The 14,841-nt window shown below is 38.4% G+C and overlaps 1 protein-coding gene across 1 annotated transcript in view; it reads right to left on the bottom strand.

Annotated features, from left to right (window-relative positions):
* The window catches only part of RNF17 (ring finger protein 17), a 114,836-nt gene that overhangs the window by 45,445 nt on the left and 54,550 nt on the right, over positions 1–14,841 (bottom strand). Inside the window, exons 18-23 of the mRNA XM_055089659.1 lie at positions 14,000–14,115; positions 12,667–12,787; positions 9,927–10,047; positions 1,601–1,828; positions 796–946; positions 540–658 (exon numbers count right to left, since the gene is read on the bottom strand). Coding sequence (XP_054945634.1) covers positions 540–658; positions 796–946; positions 1,601–1,828; positions 9,927–10,047; positions 12,667–12,787; positions 14,000–14,115 — 856 coding nt within the window. The remainder of the gene's footprint in view (positions 1–539; positions 659–795; positions 947–1,600; positions 1,829–9,926; positions 10,048–12,666; positions 12,788–13,999; positions 14,116–14,841) is intronic.

Raw genomic sequence — 14,841 nt, 5'->3', positions numbered from 1 at the left:
ATATATATATATATTTTTTGGCGGTACACGGGCCTCTCACTGTTGTGGCCTCTCCCGTCGCGGAGCACAGGCTCCGACGCACAGACTCAGCGGCCGTGGCTCACAGGCCTAGCTGCTCCACGGCATGTGGGATCTTCCCGGACTGGGGCATGAACCCGTGTCCCCTGCATCGGCAGGCGGACTCTCAACCACTGCACCACCAGGGAAGCCCTATGTGCTTCATATTTTTATCTTTCCTGTTTTTTGTTTTTGTTTTTTAAATTTTTGGCCGCACCATGCGGCATGTGGGATCTTAGTTCCTTGACCAGGTATTGAACCCACGCCCCCTGCAGTGGAGGCGCAGAGTCTAAACCATTGGACCACCAGGAAGTTCCTCTTTCCTGCTTCTTAAAACCTTAAAATTAACTAGATAAATCTACTAGATCTTACGAAAATTTCAGAATATGTCAGAAAAATCAAAACTGATAAGAATCCATCCAAAAAGAAACATATTTAAAGTCATATTCAATAATGAGAAAATTTACTCAGCTAAAAACTACCTTATATCAACAAGAGAGCATTCCAAAGATAATCTTCTCATGGTCTTTAAGTTTTCTTGAAGTTCTCTTAAACAGTTAATATTCACTACTAGTTCAACACCCACGTCATACAGCAAGACCTATGAAAACAATAACTTTGAGTCTATGGAAAGACAGTGCTTAAAAAATTTTTTTTTGCAAACTGAAAAGAATAAAAATTGGATGAAAATACAAAATGCATTCACTTTCACGATTATATTTTTAACGCTGCATTTACCTCCACCAATATGTCTGAAACCATTCTGATGATCCGGCCCCTTTGCCACTGATTTTCATCTGGGATCTTAACAGCACAGTGCATATCATTCTTCCATTTAACAGGTTCCCATTCTGTGTTTTCATAAACAGCGACCATCTTTTCTCCTAAACTATGTGAAGAAAAACAATTTCAACTCTCGAAACCTTTTCCTGTAACATACAATTCCCTGACTCCCTGTCTTCTACTGTCCTCCCTCCCTCATTCTATTCCAAACAAACCGGCTACCTTGTTCTTCCTTGGACACCCAAGCACATTTCCACTGCAGGGTCTGGAACTAGTTCTTCCCTCTGCCTGACATGAGCTTCTCCCAGGCATCTTCATGGCTCCCTCCCTCCCCGCCTTCAGGGTCCATTTCAAGCATCACTGATTCTGAGGTCTTCCTCCTCCACCGCTTGATCTTTCTTGTCGTCATCATTATCTGCTGCACTGAATACTTTGTTCACCATCACGCCCGCTACTAGAATTTAAGCTCCATGACAGCACAAGCCTGTCCATGTTTTTACCGCTGTATCCCCAACACCTATAATACTGGCTGTCAAATAATAGGCACTCAGTAAGCATTTGTGGAATTTATAAACCCTAACACAGTGAAAATAACCAGAAAAAATACTATTTGTATACTTTTAACTGTTTTTTAAGTGAATATTTAGCTGAAATAATTTTGTACTTTTAAAATTCTGCATTTATGACTTCCAGATCTTTAAAACGAAATACAGAAAAAAGAATAAAGCTACATGCACAATGTTTTCTTTGAATGTTATACCTATGAAGTAAGTTTTCTGTTAATAACCACTGAACATAAATCTTCTCAGGCGACACTACATTGCAGATGTACACAGGCAGTTCCTTATGATAAAGTGACTGCAGATCCTCATTAGGTAGAGATTTTGCAAATACAGGATTTAAGTTGTTTACTTCATTTGAAATAATTTCTTCTGGAGAAGGATCCCATACTTCAGTATGCTTTTTGGAATTATCTTTGAGGGTATATCTGAAAATTAACAAAACCCATTAGCAAAAAGAGTAGTTTGCAAAATATTTGTTTGTATTTGCTTAGATCTAGAGATGAATAATTTTTAGATACGATTCACCGCTTTGCAGTTTTGATACTAACAGAAATTTTAGTCTTTTTTTTAAAAAGAGTTAATGATTAACAAAGGACAAAGAAAAAAAAATGTAAAAGCCAAACTTTCTATTTTAAAAACAGTTTAAAATACCACGTGTGCTCATAATTACACAATTTCCCACTGATATTTTGTACTCACAAAGGAATAGAATTATTCAGTGGTTTTTTTTTTTGGTAACTTGAATATTTCTCCTTGACTAAAAAGTATCAATCCGTTTGAGAATATAAGTGGAAAACTGCTATTTTAAAATATCTTAGTAAGTAAAATTATTGAAGTGTTTAGAATGTTGAATGAATCAGATTAGTTCAGATTCTAATCACAAATAATTAATGTCAAAATTTCTTTAAAGGAAAAAACTTAAGTTCTTTCACAATAAGCTTGAGATTTTGCTAACCAAGACGACTAACAATTTTTCCTTCTAAATTTAATGGACAGTTTTCAGTCCTTACTCAACATCAACTCTGAGCCTAAACTAGCTACTCTTTCCTTCTTGAAATGTTCTCTTTCTTTGGTTCCTGGTTTTTCTTTAGTTTCAGGTTCCCGACCTTTTTTTTTTTTTTTTTTTTAACTTCTCTCTCCTGTAAGTGATAATGCTCAGACTTGCATCTTCACCTAGGGAGACTGGGGTGACTGATGAAAGTGATGGACTCATTTATTATGTGTATGTTAACTCGCCATCTGAATCACCTAACCAGGTCTCTCTTCCATGCTCCAGACCCAGGTACTCATCTCTTTCATTCAACTAATATTTCCTGGGTACATACAGCTAGCCAAGAATGCTAGATCCCAGAGATATGGCAGTGGACGAAATAAGCAGGGTTCCTGTCCTCCTGGAGCTTATGCTATTGTGATACTGAGAGATCACATAATTACACAAAAAATAAATTATACAGAACAAGGGCATAGGCCAACAAAATCTAACCCAGTCTGTGAGTTGGAGAAGGTTTCTCTTGATTAAATGACATTTCAATTGAGATTTTAAAAGGACTAGTAGAAGTTAGTGAGGCATTCCAGAAACCAAAAGAAAACATGGAGCTTTGACATAGTAAAGCAGTAGGACATGGCATGAACCTTAAGGTAGACAGAGGCCAGAATATTTGGGAAACATGTTTTCTTTTATGAAGGATGGTGTGCGTATACGATATAATTGAGCCCAACAGACTAGACTGTGGGACTTCACATTTCTTTTCTTCTCATGCCCCAGGTGCTCAGGGCACGCACTGATCAAGGAAGCTCATGTTCTACTTTGGGGACAGGCAGTAGATACTATGAAAACAGTGGGACTGGTTGCAGTCCTCAGGAATCGGCAACCCGGGTGTGGAAGGGCAAGGAGACTGCCTGGGCTGCCAGAGCAGCAGGGGAGGTTTATGAAAACTGGTACCTTGGAAGGGGCAAAGCAATGTGCTTTCATAAAATTTTCAAAAGTAAATATTGTAGTTATTTAATTAGTTAGTTAAGATCACGGGCTCTTTCCACGCTCATTTTTCCTCTGTCCTATTTTTTCTCATCTTGGGTGTTGGCCAAAGCATTCTGGGTTGGCTAAGGGGAAGGTAAGTTGGAGACACATTTAGTTTGGATTTAGTGGGATACAGTTTTGTGGCTCACGACACGTCCTGTGGAGTTACGCTATTGCTAGCCATCTTGGCGCAGCAGTGGGTTCCAGAAACGCTCCCACGATCTTAGTGTCACACATGAAAACATAAGGTTCAATACAAAGCTAATGCACCACTATGTGTAATGAGTAACTGAGCCACTGTACACCTGTTTTTCTGGCATAACAGTGCTTCTCTTTCATTCTTAAACATGTCCCAGTTTGGATGAGAAACAGGGTTACCCTGTTAATAAACAAATTAAATCATAAATCAATACATTAATAAATGTCAAATCAAATTGTAGTAAAGATTCATTATAATAAAATGAAGTGCCTTGAATATTATGTATATACATAATATATGTACAGTACATGAAAGAAATAATAGATTCTCCTAAAATTAACTCTGATTTCAGAAATTTACATGACATTACCAATAACTGAGCTATGGCTCTAAAAAAATAATAAGGTTTTACAGATGAGCCTGAATTTTCTAACATTTGTGGTATTTGTCAACTTTTGAAAATCTGTAATTCGCTGATTTCTTGTGCCAGTCTACATAAATATTACTTTTGTTTTTTTAATTCTATAGTTATAACTTTGCATTCTTTTTCTTCAAATGGGGTCTCCCAAACGGTACCAATTGGAGGCTGACCCAGGAGGCCTGGAGTTGCCCTTGCCGAGCACAAGCTTGAGCACCAAGGGCGAGCAAACACGCCTGCCTCTCTGCTCACCCACCTTCCTTAGCCGCTGCAATGTCTGCTCCTCACTCTCACCATGTGACCCCTGCGGTCCCCTGGCCGAGGGCGTGACCCACAGCTCCCCACCACCGCACAATGCTTTTGCTGCCTGGAGCATCTTAATAGCCACAGGACCTCACACAATATACCCAGGGCGGCTGCTGCCCTCACTGCCCCCACAAACCTGTGCTCTGCTCTCAGGGAACAGTGTCACCGTGAGTCACCGGTGGTCAGGTCAGTGATCCTCAGAGCCAAGCTCAACCCCCTCCTCTTCCTCACCTACAATGAGCAGCAGGGTCTTGTGATGCTCACCTCCTTTATGTTTCACGATCTAGCCATTTTCCATCTCCGGGTGTTTTTCGAAAACCTGCCATCAGACACAGCTTTCTAAAATGCAAATCTCTCAGTCCTCTGCTTAAAATCCTTCAATAGCTCCCCTTTCTTCAAGGGATAAAGTGCAAACACATTCAAGTGTTTGAAAAGTACTGTAATTTACTTCTCAGCGACTGACGTTCCTCACCTATCTAGTCTCTGCGTTTCTCCTGCCATACCAGCCACTACTACCTTTTTTTCTGTCCGTTAGCCGTGTGACTGTACCAACAATACATAAACACACATATTTTTCCTGACTGCAGGCCTTCACTCCTGGTTGTATTGAAGAATTCAGCTTAAGTGAGAGCTCCACTGGTGAGCCCTCCAGGATTCCCACAGCACTGTTATTACCCTTTGCACAGCCCTTATCGCACTGAAAGGTCAGACTGACCGTCTCCTTTCCTACTACAAACCAACCTTACTCACCACTGAGTACAGCATAACAAGTCAGCCTGTAAATATTTCTCGCTTATATAACTGAACAATAAGAAGGACTATTAGCTAATGGGCTATTTTTAAAAAGAAAAGGTTTATTGAGGTGTACCTTAGATGTCAAAAAGTTCACCGATTTCAAGTGTACGACAGTAACTTTACCAAATGGTATATCCATCAGCACTGATCAGTTTTAGAACATTTCACACGTACACCCCCAGAAGACCCCCCACGACCACCTACCCTTAATCCTTGTGCCCACTTCTAGCCCCAGGCAACCCCTCATCTACTTTCTGTACCTATTAGTTTGCCTTTTCTGGACATATCATACAATTAGTAATCTCGTGTTTCTGGCTTCTTTTACCTAGATTAACATTTCTGAGGTTTAGGGACTTCCCTGGTGGTCCAGTGGTTAAGATTCTGTGCTCCCAATTCCGGGCGGCTGGGTTTGATCCCTAGTCAGGGAACTAGATGCCACATGCCACAACGAACATCCCACGTGCTGCAACTAAGACCCGGCACAGCCAAATAAAGAAAGAAATATAAAAAAAAAAATTTCTGAGGTTTATCCATGAAGTAGATGTGTCAGTTTCTTTTTATGGCTGAACATTATCCCACTGCAGGAATATACTGTGCTTTGTCTATTCACCAGTCACTGGATATTTACATTGTTTCCAATTTTTGGCTAGAATATGAATAGTGCTATGAACAACTGCTTGCAAGTTTGTGTATGGACATATGTTTTCATTTCTCCTGGGTAGATACCTAGGAGAGGAATTGCTAGGTTTTATGGTACTTTTTTGTTTAAATTTTGAGACATCCACAAGCCATTTTTCCAAAGAGCTGCACACCATTCTATGTCCCCCAGTAATGAGGGTTACTCCACGTCCTCACCAGCATCTGTAATTGTCTGTCGTATGTATAACAGCTGTTCTAGTGGGGGAGAAATGGTACCTCATTATGGCTTTAATCTGCATTTCCCTGATGATTAGTGACATTGAGCATCCTTCATGTACCAATTAGCCAATTGTATATCTTCTCTGGTAAATGTCTGTTCATATATTTTATCCATTTTCTTTGGTTGGACTGTCTTCTTATTGAGTTTTAAGAGTTCTAGGAATTCCAAATACCAGTCCTTTAGAGGATACATTCTGCAAGTATTTTCTCCCAGTCTGTTGTTTGTCTTTCACTTACTTAATAGTGTCTTTTGAAATGTACATGTTTTAAATACGATGAGGACAAATTTATCATTTCTTTTCTTTTATAGACTGTGCTTTTGGTGTCTTATCTTAGATATCTTTGCTCAATCCACTGTACTGAAGATTTCCTCCTTTTTTTCTTCTGGAAGTTTACTTCTAGCTCTTAATTTTAAGAGTATAATCCATTTGAGCTAGCCTTTGTGTACAGTGTGAGGTAAGAATTACGCAAATGCAAATTAAAACAAATACGAGACACCACTATGCATCTACCAGAGCCACCAGAATCTGGAACACCGACGGCACCAAATGCTGGCGAGGATGTGGAGCGACAGGAACCCTCACTCACTGCTGGTGGGAACGCAAACTGGAACAGCCACTGTGGAAGACAGTTTGGCGGTTTCTTATAAAACTAAACATACTCTTATCATAGGATCCAGCAATTGTGCTACTTGGTATTTACCCAAAGGAGTTGAAAACTTATGTCCACACAAAAACCTGCACGCAATCTCTACAGCAGCTTTATTCATAATTGCCAAAACTCAGAAGCAACCAAGATGTCCTTCAGTAGGTGAATGGATAAATAAACTGTGGTACAACTAGACAATGGAATGTTATTCAGTGCTAAAAAGCAGTGAGCTGTCAAGCCAGAAAAAGACACAGAGGAACCTTAAGTGCATATTACTAAGTGAAAGAAGCCAATCTGAGAAGGCTACAGACTGCATGATTCCAATGTGGAAAAGACAAAACTACGGAGACAGTAAAAAGATCAGTGATTGCCAGAAGCTAGAGGGGAGGGAAGGATGAATAGGCTCTCACAGAATTTTAGGACAGTGAAAATACTCTGTATGATACTATAATGGTGGATTCAAGTCATTATATATGTTAAAACCCACAGAATATACACTAATATAAACCATGGACTTTTGACGATTATGACACGTCAATACAGTCTCACTGATACCAGCGAACACAACACCTTAGGGGGTGATAATGGTGGGGAGGCCGTGCCTGCGTGGGGCAGGAAGTATACGCGAACTCTGTGCCTTCCGCTCCACGTTCTGCACCTAACACTGCTACAGAAAACAAAGCCTATCTAACAAAACAAAAAGGGTGACAGACCTATGAAACATGAAACTATAAAACTTTAGAAGAATACACAGGAGAAAACCTTTATGACCTGGGGTTAGGCAAAGATTTCTTACCTAAACACAAGTGCCTGAATTATAAAAGAAAAAAAATTGTCAAACTGAACTTCAAAACCAGAACCTTCTGCTTTTTAAAAAAAAAATAAATTTATTTATTTATTTATTTTTGGCTGCGTTGGGTCTCCATTGCTGCGTGTGGGCTTTCTCTAGTTGTGGCGAGCGGGGCTACTCTTCGTTGCAGTGTGTGGGCTTCTCATTGTGGTGGCTTCTCTTGTTGTGGAGCACGGGCTCTAGGCGTGCAGACTTCAGTAGTTGTGGCTTGTGGGCTTAGTTGCTCCTTGGCTGTGGGATCTTCCCGGACCAGGGCTCGAACCTGTCTCCCCTGCATTGGCAGGTGGATTCTTAACCACTGTGCCACCAGGGAAGTCCCCCTTCTGCTCTTTGAAAGACACTTTAGGAAGTCAGATTGGAAGAAAATATTTGCAAAGCACATGCCTAATGAAAGGCTTGTATCTAGAATGTATAAACAACTTTCATATTTCAATAACAATAAGCAACAATGTTTTAAAAGGGCAAAACATCTGAAAAGATACTTCACCAAAGAACAGATACAGACAGCAAATAAGCACATGTTAAGATCCTTAATGTCTGGGCTTCCCTGGTGGCTCAGTGGTTGAGAGTCCGCCTGCCGATGCAGGGGACACGGGTTCGTGCCCAGGTCCGGGAGGATCCCACGTGCCGCGGAGCGGCTAGGTCCGTGAGCCATGGCCGCTGAGCCTGCGCGTCCGGAGCCTGTGCTCCGCAACGGGAGAGGCCCCAACAGTGAGAGGCCCGCGTACCGCCAAAAAAAAAAAAAAAAAAAAAAAAAAGATCCTTAATGTCATTAAGGAAATTAAAATGAAAACCACTATGAAATACCACAATACTCCTATCAGAAGAGCTAATATAAACACAAAATGATAAATTCAACTGCTGGCAAGAATGGAGAATAGAACTCTCATACACAAACATCTGGCAGGTTCTCATAAAGTTAGAAATAAACTTACCTTACAAGCAGCAATTTCACTCCTAGGTATTTACTCAAGAGAAAAGAAAACATACATATGTCTACACAAACACCTGTATGCAAATTCTATTCATAAAATCTCCCCAAACTGGGAATAGCCCAAATGTCCATCAATTGGTGAACATATAATATTGTGGTGCATCCATACAATGAAATGAGCAGAGCAATAAAAACTACTGATAAAGGCAACAACATGATTGAATCGCAAAAGCACCGGGCTAAATGGAAAAGCCAGACATAAAACGGCAAAATATTATATGACTCCATTTATATGAAGTTGTGGAATAGTCAGCATTATGGAGACAGAAATTAGATCAGTAGCTGCCAAGGACCGGGTGTGGCGGAAGGAGACTGACGACATAAAGGCACAAGAGGGAACTCTGAGGGGTGACGGAAATAGTCTGCATCTTGACTGTGACAATGGTTGCATGACTACATGTACTTATCAAAACTCATAACTGTACCTAAAAAGGGTGAATTTCTTATTGTATATGTTATATATCTCAATAACCCTACTTTAAAAAAAAATAAGAAAACTCAGTCCAATACATTTAAATGTTTCCTCTCCTTTCTTTCCCTCCCTCGCTTAGGACCTATAGTGGAAAAAGGGCAGGCCCTCTCTTCTGCTACTAGTTCCGTTCCTCCCTTGTTAGGGTGGAGGTGGGGGGAGAGCCAGACCACACGCTGAGCATGCCACTGCAGGCCTCTGCTGGGTGTCATGTCACTGCTTCTCTGGCTTACCCCGGCAGGCAACACGTGTGGGTGTTATCAAATATTGGCTTTCTTAATGGCTGTGCGAGGGAGCTCTTCAGAAGACCCCTCAGGGGCCGACCCCACCGCACAAGTCACTGTTGCGGAAGAACTGCTGTCTTGACTTCAAACCCTCCCACCCTCCCTAGCACCACTCTGCTCTTCTGATTCTGGGGTCGCCTCAACCACTTGCCTGGCCTGGGTATTAGCACAACGGCTCAAGCCTGGGTCTCTTGGAAAGTATCTACTTGAACCCAGGAAAAATTCACATTTCTCCAGATGAGAACATGGGCTTCTCTACTACTATGCTCACGCACTACCCTGCCGTTTCTCTTCCTGATCCTCTTCACAAAAGGTTCAGGAGGCCACCTAAGCAGACATCCCACCTAGAATAAGATGCCAGTCTCCTTTTCTTAGAAGCACCCTCCATCTCCAGGAGCCATTCTTGTTGCTGTAGAATCCCTTATAGATGAAGGAAAAAGCCACTCTCTTCCCACTAGACTAAAGACTCCAATTATTTTTCCTTCTCTTTTTACTGACCCATTATCAGGGAAAAGCTGCCAAGCCTACAGCCTAAGCAGATAGTCAATGGAGAATGATATGCCAGTTTCCCTTCTTGTGAAGTGTTACATATGAACTAAAAATAAAAGTGTACAGGTCCACTTACCCTACTTCATAAGATGCTAGGCCCTCTTTGACTAGCTGGTCATTAATACTGGTAGGAGTCATTCCAGGAGCACCAAGAAAATTGAAAAGCTCAACTAAGAGCACATTGTCTTCCAGGATTTCTGTAAAACCATTAAGACTAGTTTGGGGAAAGAAATAAATATGTCCCAAAATACACTAAAAAGCAATTTTTAAAAATCTGAGAACTTAATTTCCTTCATTTTGCATCCATGAGGTTTCCTGCTCAATAACGTCAGTCTCTCTCTAGGGGTAAAAGTAGCATTTTTCACACATAAAAGAACTGCCAATGTTAATAAAATTTTCATTTTAGGTTATTGTGTACTGTTCCATAATGAACCAAAAGCAGCTTAAAGCTTTTAGATTCAGAAAAAACAGTGACACATATTTATTGAAGCAGCATTCTGTTGTGTTTTTAAACTGTTTTACTGGATTCTGCCAAGTACCAGAGGACAAAAGAAATGAATGAAAGTTAATTCAGGCCAGTGCTTATTTGCGAAGTTTTACAGCTTTTATAAGAATGGCACCAAAAAACAACAACAGCTAAAAAGCACAAAGTTTAAAACAACAAAAACTCAACCCAGAGCATTAAGTGGAATTTTTCCCCATCCTTCTGTTTTTAGGACAAAACATTAGGTCTATTTCTTAATCTAAACTGGGAGTTAGCTGAGTGTAAAGTTACACCTCGTGTGCCTATTTACTTATTTATAGTACATAGTATACAGAACCTGCTCAATACGCATTTGAATAAACGACAGAGGAATTTCTTTAGGAAACACACAGTTCTATGCACTGAGATCGGTTTATGCCTGTACTTCTATACAATAGTAGCTGGCAGGTGCTAAGAGGATGATGATTCCAAATAAAAAGATAAGTCATTACCAGCAGTAACATCCTATGTTACCGAGTTATAAGAATACATGTTAGAAAGCTTTTTTTCCAGAGCTTAAAAATCATTCCTGACTACTTTTTTAACAGACCAGGTAAATTATCTAGAAACAAAAAGCTAAGCAACTCTGAGCCTCAGTAAATCTCCTCACTTTCCATTTCGTGTTCCCTTTAGTGCTTTGATTTCATACTGCCCATGCACAAGTTCTTTATTCCACAGGGCCAGCTTCCCATGGTGCTGTACCTTCACCATCTTCCCTGCTTTGCTCCTAATTAAAATTTAAATGTCTCGTGCTTTGTAAGGGTAACAATGTATACTAATCTCATCACTGTGCAGGTTAATAGGGAAAGATGTCTTTGGTCGGTGGGGCCTTCTGGCATTCCTTAAATCAAATTATCTAGGTTAAGATACACTACAACTTGTGTTTAGATATTATTGGTATAACAAGTAATTGAGAATGAAAAAGGGGGAGTTCAAGAGAGAAACCCAGGAGTCAAGTCTTCATGGGTTAACCTCGGGAGGAGACGTTAAAGGGAGAGCTAAAAACCAACCGAATAAAATACCAAAAGGAAAGCTGAGAAGCAGAATTAAAGCACATTAAAGTCAGCTCAAAATCAGTGGAGATTACTCAAGACTAAGAGGCCCTTAATTTACTGTTTATATCAGAGAATCCAGACATAAAAATTCTATAGACTAAGGGTACAATTTCTATCATCATATTCCTCTTCAACAGAACCACCATGTCAGAACAATGTCTCGTGTTAAAGTGAATAAATTAACACAAATATGCAATCATTTCTAGGTTATGTGGCCTTGAGCAATTGATCCTTAAGCTTCAGTTCCCTCGTAAAACAGGCTAATAATCTCATGATATTTTTGGTTTACTAGATGGGAGTATGATGAAAATGAAAAAAATGGATACAGTAAAAAGTACCTTTTGAAGTCCCTTAAGTCAACCCTAAGTAAACATGCTTGTGTGTATCCTGCGCTAGTACTTGTTAAGACCAACACAGCCCACGTTGGTCACAGCTTTGGAAAAGATCAAAAGCCCAGATAGTGACAGCTTTCAAATCCCCCATCCAAATCCCTTGGGGCCAGACATGTTTCAGAATTCTTCAAATTGAGAAAAGCTATATAGAACATATATTGCTTATTTTGTAATACCCACAGCGAATCTGAGGCAGCAGCTCAGAAGCTAACATGACTATCCTGAAGTGGAATATATCTCACTGTAAAGGAGATCAATACAACATATAGCATTGTATCTTCATGTAAATTCAGATCAGATTTTGCCATTAAACTTGCTGGGTTACCAAACTGTGGGCTAGCGCTCAGCCTGTGTATCTCAGACCCGAACTGTTCCCAAAAAGGAGCAACTTTTTTTTTCAAAATATGCCGAGAGCCTATACTTAAATTCCCTCAAGTAGAATGAAACAAAAACAAAAAAAACTATTTACCAGTTATGTCCCATCTCCCCTCACTTTCCTGCAAATTATACCTTAGCATCCATCACTCCAAGATGAGGGACAGAGACCCAGGACAAAAGCAAAGAGAAACAAGAGAAGCTAACTCCTGGCTTTAGGGCTTTCAAAGGGCCATGCTGAGGGCGACTTGATCTTCAATGGAAATTTCTGCGTCATGTACTGATTTTAGGCTCTAGAGCCTGCAGAGGATATTATTCCATTGTCCCCAGTTCTCAATAAATGTTCTCTCTCACTACTCATACTGATGACACATTGAATTTATTATAAGATCTGACAAATGTTATATCATAATGTTAGTCTTATTTAAAATTATGATCATATAGCAACAAATAAAAATGGAAGTAGCTTACTAATGACTGAACATGTCATAAACTTATCTTGAGTCTTTTCTTGAAATTTTTCTTTAGCTTTTTTTGACCACTGCAGTGTCCCTTTACATGGTTCAATATAGGCCAGCTTACATTTAATTGCCTGTGTCAAACAAAATTGCACCATTAAGAAAGTAAACTTAATTTACAGTTATTTTATAATTAAAATAAAGTGTTAAATGTGTACAAAACTAAACTTTGCATTTGAATTTAATACATATTTAGAAAACAAATAAATGTCCAAAGATGTCTCTAACAGTACTTTTATAAATGCAAACAGTTGGAATCAACAGAGTATGGGATTAAGAGGTACAAACTATTATGTATAAAATAAGCTACAAGGATATATTATACAGCACAGGGAATATAGTCAATATTTTACAATAACTATAAATGGAGTATAACTTTAAAAAATCATGAATCACTATATTGTACACTTGCAACTTATATACTGTACATCAATTAAAAAAATAAAATCCCCAATAACCTATTTTAAAAAATCCAAACCAAGAATGAAACAAACAACAAAAAAACAGAGTATTTTGTTGAATGAATTACTGTATACTCAGATACTGGAATAATAAGCATCCACTGAAAGAATTATGATACAGTGTTAAATGAAAAATCAGGTTACAGGACTATATATAGTCTAATCCCATAATTCTTAAAAACACAGAAGATGTATCTTAGAAGTATATATATCAAAAATATTGAATAATTCTGAGTGATTCCCCCCTCATTTTACTCATCTGTATTTTCAAATTTTTCCTCTATCATTTTACCCATTTTTAAATGAAAAATACTGCTTAATAACAATTCAAATACTAGGAGTATATGAATTAGGAAATAAACCTCCTTAAACTTATCTCTGGGGAGTAGGATTCCAAGAGAAGGATAAGTTTTTTATTGATACTTATTCTTCCAGACTTCTCTCTTTCTCTGGCACACATTATATATACTTAAACATAAATGGGATCACAGTAAAACCATTTCTGTAACCAGTTTTTTTCACATATCATATTCTTATTACCTTACACAGATATTTCAAAATAACACTAAAAGCTGTAGACCAGTAAGTACTTATAAAGACACAAATATATACACGTTTATAATTAATGCTTGTTTGCTAAGATACATATTACATATTATTTTTTAAACAGTAACTATAGAGACTCTTTTCTATAGCCCATGAATCAGAAATTATTTACAGAAAAAGTGAAGTTAAAAGAACATTTCTACGGTGAAAATAACTTCTAAAAATACTTTCATATTTGTGTTAATATTCTAACCCTACGATTTATAATAAGTAGATTACCTTCTCTGCAGGATTCAGAAACTCATCCTTTATTTTACGCATTTCTTTAAGTGTTATTTTTGCTGTATTGCCAAAATCCACATATTTAACTTCAACTTCACGATGTCCAGGCAATCCTTCAAAAATTATGAAATTGGAAATCACAAACTTGGAAGAAAAAAGAATTATCTAGCAAAATTTAGACTGATCTACAAGCAACTAGATTCGAACACTTTTATGTTCAACATACAAACTTAGTATTTCTTTAATGTAAAAAATATTTCTAATATGTGAACTTCACAAAATCAACCATAATGCATAGCTGTTCAGACTCGGTGAATGAGAAACTAACAATTTAAAGATATCTAAAGGACAAACAAAATCAGGATAACAAAATAGCCATCAAATGCTAGGTGTTTTGGCCTAAAAGTTAAGAATTAGGTTTGGAGTTAGACACTTAAATGACATGTGACTCTGAGAAAGCTAATTAATATCTCTAAGATACTACCCTGAGCAAGTTACTTTTTCTCTGTAGGCCTCATTATTTCACCTGTAGAGTGGGTATACCAATAGAATCAAATCTTATTAAGACTCTTTTTGAGGACTCACCTATTTAAAATACTCTACAAAGAACCAAGCACAAAATAAGCACTTAATGTTTGTTAGTCAACATAGGTAATCAAACAAGGCAAAAGACTTAATGATCAAGACACAGGTTCATTCATATAATAATATCTAATTGTGAAATTTAAAAAAATTATCTGGGGATATTGTGAAAAATGAGCAGAAACAGACCTCTATGTGAAACTAGTTTTCATATTTTAAAGGATACCAAAGAAACCTCTGGAAGGTTTGAACACATC

Source organism: Physeter macrocephalus, chromosome 13 (assembly GCF_002837175.3).
Source record: "Physeter macrocephalus isolate SW-GA chromosome 13, ASM283717v5, whole genome shotgun sequence".
Classification (NCBI taxonomy): Eukaryota; Metazoa; Chordata; class Mammalia; order Artiodactyla; family Physeteridae; genus Physeter; species Physeter macrocephalus.
Note: the sequence above shows the minus strand (reverse complement) of the source record. Positions and strands in the feature narration are given on the sequence as shown.